The sequence below is a fragment of the Cygnus olor genome, chromosome 11 (assembly GCF_009769625.2).
Source record: "Cygnus olor isolate bCygOlo1 chromosome 11, bCygOlo1.pri.v2, whole genome shotgun sequence".
Lineage (NCBI taxonomy): Eukaryota > Metazoa > Chordata > Aves > Anseriformes > Anatidae > Cygnus > Cygnus olor.
Window position 1 is genome coordinate 13,052,990 of NC_049179.1, and position 21,755 is coordinate 13,074,744.

A 21,755-nucleotide genomic window follows, 5' to 3' on the forward strand; every position below is an offset into this window, starting at 1 on the left:
TGTAGGACAGAAAAACAGCCATCAACCCACTAGAAGATCTGAAAAAAACAGTTTCAGGAGCATATATGCAAATATGTGAGTTTGAAGCCTAAGGCTAGGACTGGCTGGGAGACAGCAATCCTCAAACATGCTGTGTCCAAGCAAGTCAGTTGTTATTGCTTATGTCTAGGATATGGAAAATGAATTTCAGGTCAGGTGAAGTGCTGGCTCTCCTGGCTCTCTCCTTAATTGTTCCATCAGCCCTCACCCATCAGCTACCTTTGACCTAAAAAAAACCTTTCTGGCAAAGCTTAGCTAGATGCCAGTGTGTTCCTACCGATGCTTCTGATGAAACAGCAATGGTGAGGGGGCAAAAGAAGATATTAAACTGGATACGGAGCCTGTTCTTTATGGTGTCATTGGAAGACCTAGACTCCCAAGCACCAGAATTACTTTTGTAAACAGGACTGAGATTCCTCTGTCATCTACGTGCCTCATCTCAAGGCAAGGAGCACTGATTTCAAATCAAATCCCAGGACTTGTGTTGAAATGATTACAAATATGTTTTCACATGAGAAAAAATACCACTTGCCAAGTATATTATGAGCTTACATCTGCACCCACATCTATTATGTATCATCCATGCTCCACTGTAAATACTCAAATCTCTGGACACAAGTCACCACAGTAAATTAAACACAGCTAAAATGACCTGCAAAGTTGTGTATTCCATTAAATTACCTGACTGAAATTTACGGCTAACTTTGCCAGTTTAATTAGATGACAGTTTTTGCAAAATTGAGGCTTCTTTTTGCAGGTGGAGAAAGTATGTACTACACTGAACTGTCCCTCCCTGGACATGTGAGTTGTCCCAGCCTTGCAATTGTAAAGGTTTATGGGACAGGAGAATATGTCAGGAGAGTGATCTCTTTTCAGAAGTTTTCCAACATGTAGAGGAACTCTTTCAATCACAGAGATGTCATAACTGCACACAGCCACCGAAGCCAATTAGTTTTCTCTCACACAGCTGTACCATTGGAAAGACACATAAGGAATGCTGCTGTGACATTTAGATGATGGAAATGGTTTCCTTAGAGAAACACTAGCCATGTGGTGTGGCTATTTATCTTGCCAGCCGGCACACTGCTCCACCAGGAATGGGGTATGAAAACCTGAGGTGACCAGACTAGAGCTGGGGCAAAGCCCACCTCCGTGCATGGGAAGAAACGTCACAGCAGAATGCCTCCCCCAGGACATCCAGAGAGGAGTGAGGCAGAGAAAGGAATGTGCACTGGCAGAGGGAGAACCAGCAAGCCTGGTGTTGTCCTAACTCATCCCTGAAAGGCCACAGAACAACATAGTTATCATCCAGGGACCTGTTCCCTAATGCACTTGTCACCCTCCATTTGATTAATTATTTTTCCCATATCTCATCTCTTGGTCAGCTCTGACTTAGTTTCCTGTGTGTGTTTTCATACACAAGCCCAGTGCTGAAATGTTTGGATAGCAAAAGAGCTGCTTGTTCCAAAAGCATTTTTCCAACTGATTTAATTTTTGATTTGATTAAAGCCTTCTTAATAGTCCATAATCTCACCTTAACCATGAGTAATTTATGGCCAGATAATGCCCTCCGTGGTAAAACTGTGCAGTACAGCTGGATTACTAAAAGCAGATACCACTGAAGTAGTTAGCACAGCCACTTATTCCATGAAGTACAGCTCTCCCCTGGCTCCTGCCGGAGTGTTTACTGGCCTCCATTTAATTTCCTGCCCTGATGGCTGTTTCTATTTTAGCTTGCTCACTGGGATCCAGTGGAGAGAGTGGGAATCAGAGCAAAGTTTCATCCCCAGGATTGCAGTGGTGTAACTGGGTGGTTTTATGGCCAATGTGTTAAAGAAAACATTGGGTAATTATTGGCATTTTCAAACATTAATTATGGTGAGAGGAGAATTTCTACAGATTTGTTTCCAGAAGGACCCTCTTTCCCTCCCTGTAGCTATGAATTTGTAGACAAGTGCAGAATAGCCCACTGATGCAAGTGAACTCCTGACGGGATAGGGAGTTTTAGCAGCACAGTGCAGACCCACAGATAAAACAGTCCTGCCATTGGGAATAAATAAGCACTCTTCAAGGCATTTACACAGGTACTTAACTACAGTCTTGTGAGAAGCCCCTTGGAAATCAGTGGCCTAAAGTTAAGTACATCCTTAAATGCTACGTACTGTGCTGAGGTTTAACAGTCCAGCTATATGTTTTTTGCATGTTTCCAAAGTACGGTTCATGCACATCATCGAGACAAATTTTCCCTCAGAAAAGTATGCTTTGGGTCTACCTGACCTCAGAGGGAATGACTGTTACCTGGGGGAAGAAGGAGCTCATTGCTGTCTACAGAAATGGTGCTCGTGCATGTAGAAACATGTGGTGTTGCCCAAGTAAGACAATAGGCAGCAAGGAAATGTACGGAATAACCCTAGTAGTCACCAGAGACCCGTGTGGGTGTCTGTGAATTTATCTGGGGCAGAAGGAAGAGGAAAGGAAGGAAAATAGAGTCGGAAAGCAGATGAGGAGATTGCTGTGGAATCACCTGAAGAATCAAGGCTTGGAGCTGCTGAATGCAGATGTCTATCAGAGCAATGAGACACCATTTAGGTGATGCAACCTTTGGAGCACCTCTTCTGTGATGCAACTGAACAAACACAGTTAGATTGCTTTATTTCATTGGGGCTTTCAATTCAGCCATCAGCAGCAGTTGTATGGTTAAAATAAAAAATAGGTTAAGTATTATGAGTGGAGTTCAGCGTTCACACATTTCAATAAATTATAATCTGCAGAGATTAAATTCTTGATCAACAGGTTAGTTTTTATGTCCTAAATTCTAAGATTTCTCTTGGGTGCCTTATGAAGGCAAACCACAGTCATCTAGGGAATGGTGGCTGTTGAGTAACGGCAAGAGAAACAAGCTGCTTTCATCAGCTGCATCACTCTGTCTGAATTTCATCATGTCATCTTGTCTGGAAAAGCCTGAGCACACGGATCCCTCTGCCATGGATTCCCCAAGGTGCAGCTGTCACTCGGAGAAAGCACAAGAGACAGAAGTATTTCCAAATGCTCTATACAAATCCTTCTGTCTGACCCATATGAAAAATGCCAGGCGCTGGGTATTTGGGTTGGCAAGAATTAATCAGTAGAGAATGAAGATCTCACGTCACATTGAGAAGCCGGGCTTTAGCTGGCCTGCAGCTCACCCACAGCTGCGCAACCTCTGTGTAACCAGTGCATTCATGGTGGCATTGGTAAGGCCTTGGGATCGTGTGAAAAACAAGTCCTGCAGCACTGCCCTTCCATCCTGCACATGAATTGCGTGCTGGGCCCCCATGTTGGCGACTTTGAGTTGGCAAGATCCCATATGACCCTGAATGCCTTATATAATTTAAATAGCAGAATGCTTTTTTTTTTTTTTTTTTCCAAAAGCCAAGTTCACTTGTTAGGTTTCACATTATAAACTTAGAAGGACAGAGGTCAGAAGTAAAACCTTGTGTTCGTAAATAGCAGATAAAAGCAGCTCTGCTTCTAGGGCTGCAATTTCAATGCCCTTTCTTTAACTTCTGTGCATTTTAATTATGCCTATGATGTCCCTTTCCATTGCTGCCACTTTTAGAAGTTGTAGCCTGCAGGTCTTGCCTAAAGGAGACTGTAAGACTAAGCCCATCGTGTGGTAGTGTCAGCAAAGGAGGAAGCAGTCATCCGTAAACAAAGGATTACAACCATGTCTTCACCAGGCATTGGAAATGAAGGATATCCTCCAAGTAACTATGAGTGTAGCCTCTTATAGACTCCTACTGTGAGAGGGTATGGTAACTTTAAAAGAGTTTAAAAACAGCATGAATACAAACTCCTAATGCCATCTAGGTGATGGTCCGCTGGTGATACGTCTTCTCTTAAATCTCTGTTATATATGGTAGCAAAGCTCTTGACTATACAAATACTCCAGGGCTCTCATACACATTTTTTAAATTTTTTTTTTCCTTTTGGAATACCCTGCCATCTCCCTGAATGGGCAGGGATCCTTTACCTGCAGAAATCTTGGGATTTCAAGACCGTTTTTGAATGGATACTTGGGAAAAAGTTGGCTAATCAAACCTGATAATTATTTCACACCTTTTGCAGCTCTGCTTTTGGAATAGATTTCTTCATATTTCCTGAATGCAGGTAAAGATCTCTCTTTTCTCCTGTTCATTTTTGTGAATGGAGCTGACTGGATATATAGCTTCAGTAATAGCATTCATACTGTACTTTTTAGGTCTTAGTTTCTTTACTGCAACCAGGTGGGTGCTGGGTAGGAGACCTTATCTGTTATTAATGGTGTGGTTGGCTTTGAAGATGCTGCCTTAAAATAGTGGGAAGCTGACAAAAGCAACAAGGGACGTGACCAACGCAACCCATTCCTATCCCAGAAGTGCCAAAGGAGCAAGTGTGTTTTCTGAGGAAGCTGTCAGAGGTGGCATAGCAGTGAAAAAAGCCTTTTGGGGTTATGTGCCAGTCTCCAGGACAATCAATAAGATTGAGTTTTCCCTCTGCATGCTTACATAAAGAAGAAAACATCCCTACATCTAGGTAGAATCTGAACGTGCTCTCATCATCTCTGGTGTGCTGTAACTTGTCTGATAAGCATATGTCATTATATAGATTTATCCTAAAGGATTTCCTGTCTGGAGAGCAACTCTGACAAATCAGAACTTTGTGAATGCTTAAATGTTGTGAATGGCATTGCAAACGCGAATCTTTATTACAGGAAAGATGAAGCACACTTAAACCTTCTGATTATCCTCTTTAAATAGCAAGCTCTCTGCCTATACATAGACCCAACTGCTCATTAGAGATGGGCTGGTCGGCAGACATCCCTGCACACAGACAAAAGCTCTGCCTGCTCTGAATCACACATAGCCTACAGTGCCACTGTGGTCTCCTCCTTCTTAACGCGGGTTGAAATACACCATCTACATAATCAGGACAGGAGAAGGAGACATACTAGTTCTAAGAATAAAACAAATGACCCTGAAATAATTAAGCTGCATCCACACTACAAGGAAATAATTTGGTGCCTTGATCGGTAAGGTAGACATTGGGGCTTCTTACCAGTAAGCCATTGGATCCATGGACAGTGACACAGCGGGAGAAGGTGTGGTGGATGGAGACATCCTTCACATATGTTGGAGGGTTGTAGCCTCCTTTCTCATCCACATCTCCAGCCATATGGAAATGAATTGGGTAATGTCCCATTGTCTGCTGTCCCATGTATTTCAATTCTAGACCTTCGATATGGGTAGCCTTAAAATCAAGGCCAATCTGGAGAAGAAAAGAACATCAGTCAGGAAAGATGAGGGCAAGGAGGAGGGCAAATACAGCATAGGAATGGGTGCGTGGTATCTGCTAGAGAAAACTACTTTGTGCAAGGGGTGTATAGCTACAGGGTAAGGGAGAGAGGCTCATGGTGGCCAAGGGGACCATAGCGGCTCTGTGGTCCCACCACTGCTGCCATGGCTACATCTGACTTCATTTTGGAAGAAAAAACATTCAAATTTAATGTTTTCCATGAGTTTCTTTCACCTGGGCTCAAATTGACCCCCCTGGGCTGCGCACCACCAGAATTTGGGGAGAACTGGGATGGGGATGCAGAGGCTGTCTCTCGGAGGGGTTGAGCACCAGCCCATGTGGCTGAGCAGTGTCTGCAGGGGTGTGAGATACACTTCAAAGCCAGATACCAGGCAGCAGCAGTGGGGAGGATCTGCTGCACCCAGGGAGGGGATGCTCGCCTCCCTTCCCGCATCCTGGCTTCCTCGGTATGTCAAGGTGTGGTGGAGAGAAGTGCAAGGAGAGGGCAGCAGCCCTACCTTGATGTGTCCCCCAAAGGTGTCGAAATCGAAGAAGGAGCATAGCTTGCTGCCGTACTCATAGCACCGCCCTTCCATCTCGCCCATGACCACGACGTTGCGGCTCAGCAGCCCCACTTCTGCCCGCATGTCAACGCCGTCGATGACTTGGCCAACGTGGAGGTATGCCGCTTTCCCTGGGGGAACAAGATCCAATTTCAGAGTTACTCTGCCAATGCTGCTGGTTTGCAGCACTTCCCATGGTGGGGTTGGTTGATAAGGAAAGGAGCAAATGAATCAGCAAAAACTGCTGGCTGACTCCTCAAAAGGCAGAAGGCTGGAACACAGGTGTCACACCATGTCCTGCTGAGATATTTTCAACAGAGGAAGTGGGATTTTTTTGGTCTGAAGTTGCTTCATTTAGACAGGGAGTTAAACCAACAGTCTGTCAGACAAAACACATTTCCTACCTTGAAAAGGGACGGTGATCACTCGAGAGATTTTTACTTAGGTTTACAATCAGCTGTGTATGAACATTCAGCACAAAGAAAATTGATGATGCAGCTACAGAAAAGCCCCGAAGTTAACATAGCACTTTCTATAGCGAGACACTGGTAGCTGCTCAGACCTTGCAGCACTGCTCATGGGTGAGCATCAGCCTGACCCTGCTAACACCATGGCTGCATAGCATTAAGGACTGGGCAGAAAGCCTCATGGAAATTGTGGCCTGGGATCATTGCAACCCCTCACCCAGCTCGTGGCTGGCCTCCGCACACACACCTGGCTCCGTGGAGGGGTTAAAACCACAGAGAGCCTTCCCTGGCCTGACCAGAAAGGGGTGAAGCCCAGGCAGTGTGGATGTCTAGAAAGCAAAATAATCTCTTTGCTGTAATTTCATTCAAACGTATTCATGCTCCTTCCTTCCTTCCTTCCTCGGCTTTCTGCAGAGAATGCAGTTGGGAAAAGGTTCATCTTACGGACTACATTCTGTATTATTCCAGTAAAAATAAGTAATAAACTCTTTAAGTAAACACTGAACTTTAAGGAATGTTACACTTGCACGTATTTAATTTCAGTGGAATCGTTCAAAGCAATAATTAGAAACAAATGGCAAGCCTGAAGCCTGGCTATCCCTGTGAAGCACTTTGTGCTGGAGCAGAGGTGCCAAGTTGCAGGGAGGATTTTGAACATTGAAACATTCTTGTTTTAACCAAAACATACTGCTTTGACTCTATAACAAAGATAAGCAAACACGATTAACTCCCCCTTTCTCCTGGAGCTGGGAGCAGCGTAGTTCGATGGCAACACTGGGATTTGGGAAGGGTGAGTGCTCCTCCTCATCCCGAGATTGCCACTCTGCAGGACAGGGTTCACCCCCTACATGAGCCTCTGCCTCAGCTCCCCACCTTCAAAATAACATGACAGTGGTAAAAGACACCCTCGGTTAACTGGAGTGGTGGTGACAGCAGGACTGATGAACGCTTTTACCCATTTATCCATTCAGCCCCCGATAAAGCAAGAGTATCACACAGGGGGCAGGAAGGCTAGAAGAATGTGTTGTGGGATTAATTATTTGGCGGTAGTTTAGCTAGGGAAGAGAAAGACTCAGTTCATCTTTCACGTTTTCCTCATATAATCTGCATCATGCTGACCCCTCTTCTCCTGCCTGGGTGAAGGAAAGTCTGCCATGGGGGGAGGCAGCCTGTGCAAGCTCCATGCTCAGCCCCAAAAATAAGGGCTGTAAGAGGCTGTGGGTTTGCACCTCACTTGCGTTTGCAGTCACCTTCTTAAAAAGGTCCTGGGCTTCCCTGCAGTGTTGCCCTGAAGCTAGCAAGCCTCTTCAGGTGTGTGGCCAAAATCAGACCCAGCTTACCCAAAAAACAGCTTCACCTCCCTTATTCACGTCTACTAAAAAAAAACTACGCCAGTGGGTGTCCTCTGCATGAGGATACCCTGTGCTGGACCCTAGAGCAGCTCCATTAAGAAGCACAGCCACTTGTTATGAAGCTGTTTTTAAGCTGTTATTTTTCGGTTTCCCCCAAAGTTGACCTTTCCTTGATTTACTGAGATGCAGGAAGAAGTTCAGATAATCATAAGAACATCCTATTTCAAGCCACATCTCCAGGATTTGTGGCAGTGAAATTAGATAGGCAGTTTTGTTATTTAATGTGCTGAGCTCTAGAATAATAAATGTCATGCTTGCATGTATTTAATTTAATTTAACACCAGTCCAGACATGCAAAATAGTGTAAGCACTGACAGGAATTTTAAATACGCACTAACCAGTTTCTAAATATAACTCCTTGGGTGCATGTTTTTCACTTTGTGCTTTTGCTGACTTGACTTGTTTGGAGATAAAAGGAGAGACAGAAAGCACTTCCAACGTGAAAGTGGATTTTGAATAATAACTCCTTTAACAGAGTTTTGAAAAACAATCCTCTCCTTCCAGCAGCCAGAAATTCAAGCTCCCCGTGGCAGTGGGGCCATCCTGCCAAAATGGCTCACAGGAGACAGACCCAGGCACAGGAGTGCTCAGGTGCTGCGAATTCCTGCTGCAAACTGGCACCGGGCACTTCCCACGGGGCCAGGAGCACCGCAATGTGCGTCCATGGACACGTGGCACCTCCAGCGAGCTGGCAGGGCACAGCCGTGAGTGGCATGAGGAAGAAATAAAACAAAAGAGGCTGCTCCATGCTGAGTCTGGGGAGTTCACCTGAAGATGGGAGCCTCTCACTGCAGAGCTGCAAACCTGAGGCTAGGCTGCTGCTCACCTTCCCAGGGAGCAGCCGCAATGTCCGAGCTTCTGAGATGCTGACCATGGGCAAACCCAAGCCTGGGGTGTGCAGACCAGCCCTGAAGTGGTTTGATAGGAAGAAAAGAAACGCTGTGCTTTGAACGTGGGAAGAATGCATCTGCTGCTTCAGCATCAGAGCTGATGCCTGGGATTGCCCAAGCACTAACAAACCCGGGGTCACTGATTCACCATCTCCCTCTTTAGACTCACTCTTGCTGCATCCCTCACGGGGAGATGTTGCCTCGCTGGTGAGCCAGACTTGTGCTGTGCTGTAATCTAAACCAAACAAAGCCTTGTGGCCGCACATATTACATCTCTCCACAACAGGCCCATGTGATGGACTCAGAAGGACACCCTCGGTTTGCTGTTCTATTTGTCATACTGGTGCCTTCAGTTAAAATGTTAATTCGCAGGGAAAATCAATCTCCTTTAATGTGCGGGCTTGCCTGACAGAGGTCTTGATTCAGCAAAATACGAGCCCGTTTCCATGCTCATGACTCAAGACAGTGACTATTAAAGTTACCAGAGCAGTTCGTAAGGAGAAGGTAATTATTAAAAGAAAGTATGCATTAAGATAAACATAGATGATCTACTAATCAAAGACACACTTATGTCAACACAGCAATTCAAAGTAGAGTGTCTCCAAACTGTACAAAGCTCCAGGAAAACCTGCCGTACTTGAACCTAACCATAAAACCTGGGTCTCAGGCTTATCATACCTGAGAAGGGTGGGACAGTAAAACTATTTCAGCAGCTACAGGTGTGGATGAGTGCTCAGCTCTGGCAAGATACACACAGATATGTCTCTGACAACCCTCCCAGGTACAATCATGCATTCCTAATTGCGTTGGCTCTCAGTGCCATAAACTACTACATCTCCCTTTCAGAAGTGAATCAGACACGAGAAGGTCTGGGTTTGGTGGAGGTAAAGTGGAGCTAAGATGCTTCTGATTTATTTTTTTATTCTATTTTTTTCTCTAATGGGTCTTTTGTTCTCTTCTGAACTCTGTGGATTAGACCTTCTCTCTCATGGTCTTTTAGTGTACCTTAAACCAGAGTTTTTAAAGGAAATGCTAAATACAAACCTGTCTGTTCAACTCTAGGAACCCAGTGACAGTGAATCCTTCAGGGCCCTTTTAAAACCAGTGCAACTCATTGTAGATGCCAGCCCAGACCTCTGTCAGATTTAGCATTTTTGCCAAACATTTGTCATCCTTGGTGGTAATGCCCCTGTTGCTTATATTTAATAACCAACAAATGTTCACACAGGCATCCTGTCAAACCCTCATTGTTCTGAATTAGCTTGATGGGATTTGCTATTGCATCCCTAAGCCACAAGCCTGTAATGCAATGGGGCATGGTTTGGGAGAGCTGACCAGCCTCTTGAGCCAGGCACTACAGCCTGACATCTTAATGAAGACATATTCCTCCAATTCATGGGAAATCAGTTTTCCAGTGAAAAGCTTTATAGCAGAAAGGATGAAACTTTATAAGGAGTTCAGAGCAAACTTAAGCCTTCTTGGGACATATGCCTGCTGGATTAACTCATCCTATTTATGACCCTTTGTTCTTCTTCTCCTTTGTGGTACCACAGGGTGCATTCTAAAGCTCAGAAGCATACCCTCAGCTGTAGGAGTGTAAGTAGCCATGAGTTCACATGGATAATATTAAGCATACGTTTTAATGCTGCACTGGACCAGAACCTTCTGCCAGTAGCCATTTGGTTTACCGCCTGAAACGAGCAGACCTTAATGCTGCTGCTAGGTGTGACAAAAGGACAGATGTGCACAGGTCTCTCTGTTTTATCCCAATGACAGCATCACGCTCACTCCTAGGCCCACTGCTGCCCCACCTCATGGCCTCTTTCTGCAGCAACTACTTGGAAATCTACTGACTTATTTCTGTAAACATTGGGTTTTCCCTCTCTGGCCTTCTAGTTTTTTCTCTCGTCCTCACCAATAAGTTCTTGCAGTTGGCATGAGAAGATTACAGAGTTCTGATAGACAAACAGAGCAAATCCTTACTTAAATCAGACCTGAACACAACCCTTCTGAGCTGTTACTTAAACTTGAGTGTATTTCTTTTAACACTGCTTCTAGGCAATGCCCAAAGGTAGAAGAAGGAGCTCTGAAAGGCTGCTAGAAAGGGCCGTTAAACAACACTTCCTGCCCGACCCTCAAGAACCAAAGATGCCTTAAAAAAGAGTTTGGGCAAAGTTCCAGCCAAAATGATGCCAAATTCTAGACAGAACCTTTTAAATCTCTAGAAGTATCTTAATTTTGGTAGTGGAGTAATTTCTCCCACCCTTACAGCACAAGATAAATGCTGACAAAGGCAGTTTCGGTGAAGCTGTTAGATGACGATGTATTTACATTTTTATTTCAAAGTTCTCTGCATTAACAAGATCCCTGTGAACACCATCTCTCTACAGTATTCCCAGCCCAATAAGCTAGATTTAAGATATGTGGGCTTGTAATCATAGATTCACTAGTATGTGGGATAATTGGAGCAATTATGCCAAGCACAAAAAGGTTTTTCTTGTTTTATCAAGAGCATATGGACACACAAAAGGGCATTTCTATTCCATAGTGAAGCTTATCAGCATTGGTAGTAACTTCATACAGAGCAACCAAGATGCAGATAAGACTCGTTTCCCAGGGAAACTAGACCAAATGCTTGATCTTTCCTACTATCCAGTTCTGCCACAACAACACAACCCTTCCTTCCTTCCTTCCTTCCTCCTCTCTCCCTCTGCCCTGTGCCGTCATCCCTCCCCTTGTGAAGTTGCAAGATCAAACAGTTTTAATCTGTTCCCACATAGAAAATAATCTAGGCGCAAAAATGACAAGCGAAAAAAAAAAATCAAACAAAGGAGGCCAGTGGAGAAAAAAGTTCCATTTAACTGAGTGACCGATTGACCAGGAGTGAAGCGGGACCCGCAGAGCTGAGTGCTCACCCAAGCCATGCTCCCTCGTGGCATTTTTGGCATCAGTGCAATTACTCCAATAAAGGAGTGCACAAGGTCAGTTCCTGGGTGTCCTCCCCTTGCTTCCTACGCTAAGATTTTTAGAGTTCTGCAGTTAGACATCCAAATCCTACTAAAAAAAATCCTGATGGGAATTGAGTATTAACTCTCTTAAGCTGTTTTGAAAAGACCAGCCTCTAATCAGGCCATTTCTAGCAAGTATGAGTTTTCAGCAGGAAGTATCAAATATAAATAGGACATGAGCTAAATAATAAGTTTTACTTATTTGGCATAATACGCTAAACCATGTCTATTAAAATATTATTAAACGATGAGAGCATCAATTATAATTAAACCTTGGTATGCCAAGTGGCTGCCACACCAAATTGTCTTTCCACAGAGAAGTTTTCTGCCTTTTTTAAACAAAGGGTCTCTTAAGTAGTTCAGATCTGACATTTAGGTTTATTTAAAAGAAATGGAAAGGAAAAAAAAAAAAGAGATTAAAATGAATAAAAAACATTATGGAAAGGAACAGTTTTATCATTTGTCTTTCAAAGGACAGAATTTTGGACTTCTCAGCTGCTAAACTAAGTCTCTTAGGCAAATCAAGCCACTCCACTTATTACAAATGACATCCCCTGAGACCCCGTGTATAAATATATCTGTGCAGAAGCCTTTTCTAAACGGAGCAAAGCAACTCTGAATACTTCACATCGGGAAAGGAAGGCAGACATTTATGACGGGTACCTCCCGCGTTCGGCTGAGAGCCCAACACGGCTGCACAAGCACAGGCTGTGCCGGGGCGGATGCTCACCTGGGCTGAGGCTGTGGGCTGCCCCCCCCTGCCTGCCAGCTACTTTATGTGTCTGCTTGCCTCCGTCATTTTCCTTTCACACATCCTCTGAGCCTCTGGGTCAACAAGTTTCATCGAAGCCAGCACCCGACCAAGCGGCAGCAGCTGCAGGCGTGCACGTGCACAGCCTGGTTGCAGTGCCAGCCAAGCACTCGTCATGCCGGCATTTGCTTCCTCGAGCAGTGAATGCACCTCAAATCCCAGTGCCAGGGCACAGCCAAAATCCCACAGCACCGTGGGCAGGGTTGTGCAGGTTGCAGGCAGCCGCAGGCAGACCGGAGGGGTGGTGGCATGGAGACACCCACCCCTTCCGGCTCATTAGTGCTCCTTATCCTGGTTAATTGCGTGTCATGGCACAGAGCAATGGGTGATTTTAGGCAATGGTTGGGCATGGAGCAGCTCAGGGTAGAGCTTAGCCTTCTCCCAGGTTCATTTAATCGGGACTGAGCTTAGAATCAGGCAGATGATTTTATTTGCTGGTGTGAATGTGCTTTTGTTACAAGAAAGTTGGATGTAATTTTTACTATTGGATCAGATTTTGCCCTGATTTATATAATCAGTAAGATCCCATTGACGTCAATGGAGTTGCCTGGATATAAGTAAAGGCAGACTTTGGCCCCGGTGCTCATGTCATTTGTGGTAATAAAAGGAATGTCCTAATTCTCCTAAAGAGTAATTGGAGACCAAGAGCACAATTACTTTAACAAGTGTTTCCACTGTTTCTTTACTTGAAAATTGCATGAAATTTTTTGTAGTTTTTAACCCCTTATTAATTTCCTTAAGCTAACTTAGTTGCCATTGTTGAAGAAGAGGAATATAATTACTTGATTTTTTCAGATCCATTACATTATGGGAAGCTTAAGAGATATATTCATATGTCATCTTTATTTTTACTGACGATCTTCCAAGATCATCTTCATGATGTAACTTGTATCATACCAGTCTGGTACAATTTTTCCAATAGCTCAAAAAGTTGCTCAAGAAAAATATCCAACTTGGAGATGTGTCTTCTTTGAAAGTACTAGTCATTTTAAGTCATAAGACTATGATACATTCAAACTGTGAATAACATTTTTCTTGGCCTGACAAGCACCTCTCCTTCAGACTGTGCAACAATGAATGGCTGGAGGTCTGTGGGAAGGCAGCTGCCAAAGGAAGTGCATTCGTACCTTCCAGAAGATGTTGCATCAGAGATAATGGTGAAGTAGCTCATTTCACAGAACCCAGCAAACTCCCTGGTGCATTGGATGTTCCAAGTGCCCTGACGGTTTCTCAGAAAGATCTTACTGTAAACTCTGACAAAACCTCTGCACAGAGCAATTGCCAGCATGTAAGAAAAAGATACTGTAACGTGCATATTTTACCACCAGACAAATACAGCCATTAAAAATGGCTTCAGCTGTTACATACTCATATAGTGTAAAATTACTTTTGCTTTTGTAAAGTATGACAGTTAAAAATCATTTGCCTATCCAGAAAAGATACAGTTCTCGTGCTATTTCCATGCTCTACTCATTAGTGTGCCAAAATCTAATTCTGGAAGAAAAAGCCCACTTCACAGACTCAAGTGGAGATGCAAATCTCCCCCTCTGGATTTCACTTTCATGCTCGTATCAGTAAGAGTCTGTGCTTCATCATGGAAATGTGTCTGAAGGTGACTTTACAGTCATTAGCCTGCGATATCTTTTCATTGAAAGCAATTTGTTACAGATTTGAGCTAGTCACCTTCAAGAGGAAAATGCTGTGACTCTGCAAAGCTTCCTGCTCCTTCTGCTCAGAGCAATTTGGTCAGCACTCTGCAGACTCCCTTTCCCCACGTGCTGTGGCACAGCAAAATACACTGGCCACATGGCTCCAGAAAAGTTTGGCTAATACATCACCTCTTAGCAATGCAGTCTAGAGATGCAGTAAAAGAAAAACAGTAGCTTCAGTGGTACCAAACAGTCTTTCTAAAATGTGAGATTAAATTTCTTGTTAAATACAACTTTCTTAGGAAAATACCCAGCTGATCCATGACTTCATAGCCCTACAGTCTCTCACAGTCCGCTCCTCCCCTAGCACGCTGCTCAGATCAGCTGTGCTCATTTCCTGCTTTCCAGGAACTGATACATTTTCAAATACAGAAATGCAAAATTGAACATTTCAGATACATGGCCTGTATTTGTATCCCTGAAATAAATACATCCGTTCAGCAATATGCCTGGGGACAAACAATGGAATCAGCTATGAAACGGGAAGGCAGAAAGGAACCAGAAGCAAATTAAATAACTTTCAAGCAAGAAAGACATATGTTTCCCAAAAGCATCACCTAAACTAGCCATCAAATTCAGGTGTCTTTCAAACCTTGGCAATTGTTAATGGAGTTCCTTAATGCTAAAGACAGAATTTATGTAATGCAACACGAACATGACAAGATGGAGCACCTTACCTGCTACCTTGACCTGGGTGGGTCTGCAGGATGGGCATGGCAGCACTTGGAACTCCTCCGCCTGGTACATGGAGTAGTCGGTGCTTGCAACCACAACTCTGTCTCCTGGCTCCCATGAACTCACATCATCCACCAGATTCAGGACTGTGCTGTTCACATTGGTGTCAATGGTTACCGTAAGCTTCGGTTTCACTGAAAAGCCAAAAGGGAAGGGTGGAGAAGTTAGTTAATCTTATCAGAAAGTGCCTGCTTTTTTTTTTTTTTTTTCCTTTTTTTTTTTTTTAAAGCCTGGAACACCCCCAAAAATGATAATTTCCTAAGATAGTTAACTCTTCAAATCATGCTCATTACTAGCTTTGCCTTGGAAAGCAAGCAAACAAGAAAGTGTTTTCTGTTAGTTGTACGCAGGTGGATTTTCCTCTAACCCCATGGCTAAATTTAAATGTAGCTCTGAGTGGCTCATTTTCACCACACCCACTTAGCAGCAGCTCCTGTGGGCACTGGGCACTGTTATTTACAGCAGCCAAGTGGTCTTTAACATAATGACTGTGTTTTCCAGCAAAACAACTGTCTTCAGCCCTCCTTTTCCCGCCAGCTGAGCACTGAAGTATCCTAATGACCTGTCTCATGGCTAGGTTATGGACAGTGGTGTTGGAATTAATAACTTCAAAACAAAGTATTACTTTCAAAACCTGTTGTCTTTTCACATGCTGATTGACCAATCCTACGTCATCCTAAAATGTTTTAGCAAAAGTCAAGATATTTACGGGAAGGGACTTGCCAAGTATTTGCCATGGCACTGCTGGGTTTTTGAGACACCACCCTGCTACCTCTGTTAGGGCTCAGGAATTTTTCCTGAGATAAATCTTCAGCTGTTATATCTACGTTCATGTCAACAGCCCAGCCAAAATTTTAGCTTGGAAACTTACTCTAGTTCTTACACTGAACAAGAGTCAGTCATCGGAAGGCAGTGTTTCTGCTGTTCCCTGGTCTGGATTATACCTACACTGTCTGTATATACTGGTTTATATCTATAGCGTCAAGTGAAGTGCTCAATGGAGAAGACCATATGGTTTTAGATATCAGAAGCAAAAATACTACACAAAATTCAAGTTCCTCAGATGGATTTTCTTTCTCTGGGATGCATTCCTGCTTCCAGCCTGGAACAGCCATCCCAGAGGAGGGAGAGCTGCTCCTCTGAAGGGCACAAGAAATCTGACTTTCAGACATGGGGCACATACCAGAGCTGCCACACAGGAACCGTACTCTGTAGTTCCGGCAACCTTCTCCTGTCTGGTCCTTGCCATGGCACAGAAACCGATAGTCGTGGCCACTCTTGTAGAAAACCTCGGTTGTTAAATTAGCTCCATCAAGTGTCACTGCCTGGAATGAGAATAGAAATGTAAATTTAGAGATACACTGAGTTAAAGGGAATTCACCGACATATCAATGCCATTATAAGAGGCTTTTGATTTGTTTTGGGTGATGCACAACAGTTACATAACAAAACAGGATGACTGTTGCATGTGCTATCCAGCCGGCATCCCAGCTGGTGCTCCCAGCACAGCTATTTTATGTGCAGACAGCAGAGATTATTGCTAGGTGTATGTTTCTCCTATATCTATATTAAGACCATGTGCTTTTTTTGGGAGGAGTACTCTGAGCTTCACTCACATCTGGTCTTGGTGCCCTAGATTTGCTCTGGCCATTCGTTTGAGGTCAGATGACAACACTGAACACAGATGCTTGTACCCAAATGAACCCGTGCTTTCAAGGCTCTTACTGCACTGCCTCTTCTCATTGCTGGTGGCTGTACTATGCCTGAACCTTGCAGAAGAATGCAGTGGGGGGAACCTGTTCTCATTTTTTCCTTGCATAGATCAGCAGTAATTGCTTTCTGATCAAAAATCAAAGCTGTTCTAATACCCTTGCTATATATATATAATACCAGAAGGAAGAAGAAGTGGCCTTTTCTCATATACAAGTACCACCCTGCAGGGCCAGCTTGAGGAGGAGGCTGTGGGATGTGCAGCCTCTCCTGTGCTTCTGCTGGGGCACGTCACCCCTCAGGGTCACGTTAAATTTCACAGTTCAGCTATATAGCTTGCAATTCTCTTGCCCTTTTCACAAAATTGCAATTCGTTGCATCAGGAAATCCAAATAACACGTGCATTTTAACAAGGCAGCAGGAGATAAGCCATCTTTCAATGAAGAGCCTCATACTGATTCTTTCACTCATGCAGACCTTCCTCATTAATGCAGCCACTCTTCTGCCATGTATAGGGTCAACACCATCAGCTGGAGGAATGTGCCTCTGGCTGCACTTTCTGTTATTATCATCCTATCTTCACATTTTTGTGTGCAGCGCAGTTGGAGCAGGCTAGCTGGTATAAATCAGTGTAATTTTATGAAGGCAACGAGAAACACCAGGTTGCACTACCTGAGGATTTGTTCTAAAATCTGCAGGATAAGCTAGAAAAATGTTGTTTTACTTTTAATATACATGCGGAAAAAAAAAAGTAACTGGCATTGAAAAGAACAGGAAAAAAAGGTTTGATTCTGGAGCAGAAGAATATATTTCTTGTTTCTTTCTTAATACGCATGCTAAGAGGAGCCGTATCATACTGAACATCTGACCTCTGTTCTGAACTAAGTTGTCACTTCTAATACACGTATATGGAAGCTGAAATGAATGTGGATTTGCTAAGACCTGGCAGAAAGTTGTAGGGCAGTTTTTTCCTTTCTGTTCAAGAGGAGGTTCTTTATAATATCTAGCCTGGAAACTTTCACTCATACTGTCAGCATTCCCGTTTACTTCAATAGCCGCATTCTTGTGAGTAAGGAGTTCAGAGCATGCAGGAACCTCAGCCTCCCACAGATATGAAGTATTTTATTGTCTTTTGCTAGGCGATGCTTCTGTGGTAGTTGTTGTAGCAGGTAGACAGGCAAAGTATATTGCTAGCATTTGCCAAAAAAAAAAAAAAAAAAAAGCCTTGGATTTGGTGCTTTCTTTTTTTGGCTTAAAGAGGCTTTAGCAGTCTCAGAAAAGGTATATGATTTCTCCTCAGCATGCTGGCAAGATGGTGTAATTATAATGTTTAGCCCCAAATAGAATTCAAATTTCTTTCCATAGAGAAAAACCAACTGACTCCAAGAAATAGCTGCAAGCTCACTGACATTTTTTCCAACCTACTACAGCTGGTAGTTTTACCATCTCATTACATTCTGTGATTAATTTTTTAGGGAGGGACCATTCCAGGACCATTTAAAAACTTTGAAATTTTCATGTATTTTTTTCCTGTAATCTTCCACCGGGGAACCACATATTTCATGATAGCATCTGTGCTGTCTATGACCCCATCTGTACTCCTTTCCATGCCAGAAGCCAGAATTTACTGAAAGGAGCTTAATTCTATAAACTTTTGTCTCAAAATGACACAAGACTGCATACCAGATCTGGTCAGTTATGTATTAGAGCAACAAAATAAACAATGTCTTTTGTTTAGAAACAAGATTTACTGACAAGCACAATATTATTGGGGGTTCAGTGTCACCCCACAGAGGACTCAGCCCGTCTCTTCAAAGCAAGGAGTAAGCTAGCCTACCTGGATATCAATGGGTTGCCTACAGATTTTATCAGGATGAGCAGCTTTGAAGTCAGAAAGCTTCTCCATGTCCTTAGATCTTGCTTTATCAGGCTTCTCAAACCACTCTGTCCATTCTACATCTGGAAACAAGTGCAAACAAGAAAAGTCATTTGAAAGTCATGCTTAATGAATGCTGCAAAAATGCGCGAAGCATAATTTGATCTCAGATATAATTCACAAGTTTCTTCGCTGATGATCTGATTCCTGCCTTTTCCTGCCAGTCTGTCAGCCACTTCTATGATTCTGGGAAGTGCAAACAGCCAAGGGAGAGAGGAATTATTAAAAGCTACATAATTGGAGTACGTAGTATTAGCATTATTAATAGTTATGGATTTTGGATCCGAGTCCTCCTTAGCTGCCTTTTTGGATTTTCAGATCAAGTTTCAGTCTGTTACTGTATGTTGTCTGAAACATGGACATGATGACTACGCATTCAAAAGAAATAAGAGGTTGTGTGTGATCTCTTAGATCATATGAGATGGAATTTCATACCCAGGGCAGCAGAGGAAAATAGATGATAGTTATCCAGCAAGTCCTGGAGACAACTGGGGAAAGAATCTGTGTACATACTTTACTTGCATTAGCAGCAACATAAATAGCAACTAGCAAGTCCACTCTTCCCAAATGGTAAAGTATTGCAGTGAAAAGGATGGTTCACAGCATTTTTCAACTCTACTACTGAGTTAAACAGCAAACAGACCTCTTACCTTGAACCCACTCACTAGTCGAAGAGACATTAAAAAGTTCTCCATTCTCAGCTTTGAATAGTTTGAATACTTTGGCGACAGCTGACCCTTTGTGACCTGTTTTTAAAAAAATGGTAAATAAATAAATGTCAGAACTCAATAAATGTCAGAACTGAATAGGCAATTGTCTGTGTGTATATCTGTGCATTTTGGGTATATTATCCAGAATTAGCCCTGCAAAGCTTCCAGAGAAAGTTACTGATTTTGGAATGAGGTTTCAGACACTCATAACTGCCTGGACAATCAGGAGGAAAAATCTTCAAAATTCAAGAGGGTATTAAAAAAAAAAAAAAAACACAACTACAAAACCCAATTATTTGTTATATTTTGCTATTTTTATTTGGTACTGTACTAAGCCATGTTGTTAGCTGCTCTTGAAAATGTCATGAAAAGCCACAGCAAGCCTCAAAAGACTTCAGTTAGCAACAAAATGGTTTTGTGGGAGTTTTTGAGGCTACCAAAGCAGGATACACTGATCAAATTTTCAGCTGATGCAAAGTGGGCTTGTTCCATAGCTTTGTGTCAAAGTGGGAGGCAGAGTCTGAGCTCAACAGAGTTACAAGGATTTACGCTGGGGTAGGATCATGCCTGTTACCTCACGGTTCAGATAACCCAGGTTATACCCCACACTCTGCTGCTTCAGCTGCATTAATGGAAAGTATTAAAATATCAAAAGAGCATTAACTAAATATTCCAAACCATCATTTGTTTACAGCTTTCATGTAATGCAATGTCAACTGAAAATGCCATTGACAAAATTAGTCTCAGCCATAACTCCAGTAACTTCCGTAGATAATGTCAAGCCAGCATTTTGTGCGTGAATTACCTTGATATTCAATGTGGTCTTCAACAGAAGAGGAGGGATTTCCTTTAACAGTAATAAAACTCCATGGGTGCCTAAAAAATCAAAATGAGAAACGATCAATTTATGTCATGTACAAGGTGCATATTTTTCACGACATAACATTCTTGAATTTCTCAGGGGCACCTCACTCAAAACAGTCTGATTGATGTGACAGGCAGTTTGGTTAAAATTTAAAATGTCTTAAGACTTTGTATTTCTTCAGTAAATATATTACAAGATGAGGAATTTCAAAGACAAATCCCTTCTTAACACAGGCGTACAACATGCGTGTTTCTCTTTTAAATGAGTGTTTAAAGAGGCTTGTGTGTGACAGACACATAGGACACCAGCAACTCCTTAGGGAGTCTGAAAATCTTTCTTTTGTGTGTGTGTGTGCACTAAAAAACATGAAAAAAGCCAGTTCTGCTTAAGTAAATCTAGCTCATTCTGAAACCTTGTATATCACAATTGTCTTTGGAATGACCCATGAGAATTTCTAATAGACAGACAGGCTGGCAAAGGGCAATAAAAAAATACCTAGATTGTCTCTGGGTATCTAGTTTCCTCATTTTGAACATTGAACAAGGACAAAGGTTTGTAAGTCTGAATTGTCTGTTTCCATCTGATCCTGTGTCAGAAATAAGTTCATTACTGCCTGACTGTTATTGGTTCAGCAGGCTCAATACCTATCAGCAATACTGGAAAATGAACACATGGTCGAGTAAGCAATGGAGACAGAGACTAAAGTACCTCCCAGCACCGGAGGTGAACCCAATTAATGGGGGTCAGGAGGGAGTTTTGTCTTTGAAGCAGAAGAAATTCTGACGTATCTGCTCTTCATGACTAACAGAATAACAAATATGCTTTTAGGGTGGTAGGGAGACTGTCACCCTTACCCTGGATTTAGCAAACAGCCCACAGATTAAATCATGTCTCTATCGGTAAAAACACTTGGTGATTTCAATAGCATCGAGATTCACCATTGAGTCTTGCAGGTCACCTTCCATTTACCATCTGCCTGGTGTAAGTGAAGTTACAAACCGCCCTGGGACTTTGGAAGAAAACACAGACAGACAGTGACAGATAGCATGCAGAGATCACCCCTGGGCTTTGCCGAGGTTCACGGCCATTCAGCGGCTGTGGCTCCCTGAAGCATGGCAGTCCCGGCGGCGTGTCCTCAACCCCAGCACAGGACAGGCTCGGGGGAAGCTGCCAACACACAACTGCCTCGGGAGCCTGCCAGCCAGCCAGATGCTCCTGCTGGAAAACTTGCCTGTGTGCCAACTGCCAGCGGCACTGCCAGGCTATGATCTCCATCCAGGGAGAGGAGGGGACAGGGGGAGGAAGGACATTATCACTCAGCACGAAAGATAGGTCTTTTTTTTTTTTTTTTGGTCACCAAATTCAAAACAAGTGGCAAAAAAATATATAAATAAAATAAATCTAAAAATAAATCTAAAGAATAAGAAGCTAGCTAGTTCTGCAGCTCAAGGTTTGGTCCCATTTCATATGTTACAGTACTTGTTTATCCCAGTCAGTTTATCACATAAAACAGTCCTAAAGTCATTCAACCCTAACATGTAAAAACACAGGCAATCTGTTTTGGCTATTTGAAATGAAGGGACCAGT

At 43.1% G+C, this 21,755-nt stretch overlaps 1 protein-coding gene across 4 annotated transcripts in view; it reads right to left on the reverse strand.

The window, feature by feature from the left end:
* LOC121075945 (cell migration inducing hyaluronidase 1) overlaps positions 1 to 21,755 on the reverse strand; it is a 115,421-nt gene that overhangs the window by 25,831 nt on the left and 67,835 nt on the right. For all 4 annotated transcript variants that reach the window (XM_040569730.1, XM_040569727.1, XM_040569731.1 and 1 more), the window contains 7 exons: positions 20,109 to 20,179; positions 19,244 to 19,339; positions 18,495 to 18,616; positions 16,131 to 16,272; positions 14,890 to 15,081; positions 5,871 to 6,046; positions 5,116 to 5,325 (listed from right to left, as the gene is read on the reverse strand). In XM_040569730.1, coding sequence (XP_040425664.1) covers positions 5,116 to 5,325; positions 5,871 to 6,046; positions 14,890 to 15,081; positions 16,131 to 16,272; positions 18,495 to 18,616; positions 19,244 to 19,339; positions 20,109 to 20,179 — 1,009 coding nt within the window. The remainder of the gene's footprint in view (positions 1 to 5,115; positions 5,326 to 5,870; positions 6,047 to 14,889; positions 15,082 to 16,130; positions 16,273 to 18,494; positions 18,617 to 19,243; positions 19,340 to 20,108; positions 20,180 to 21,755) is intronic.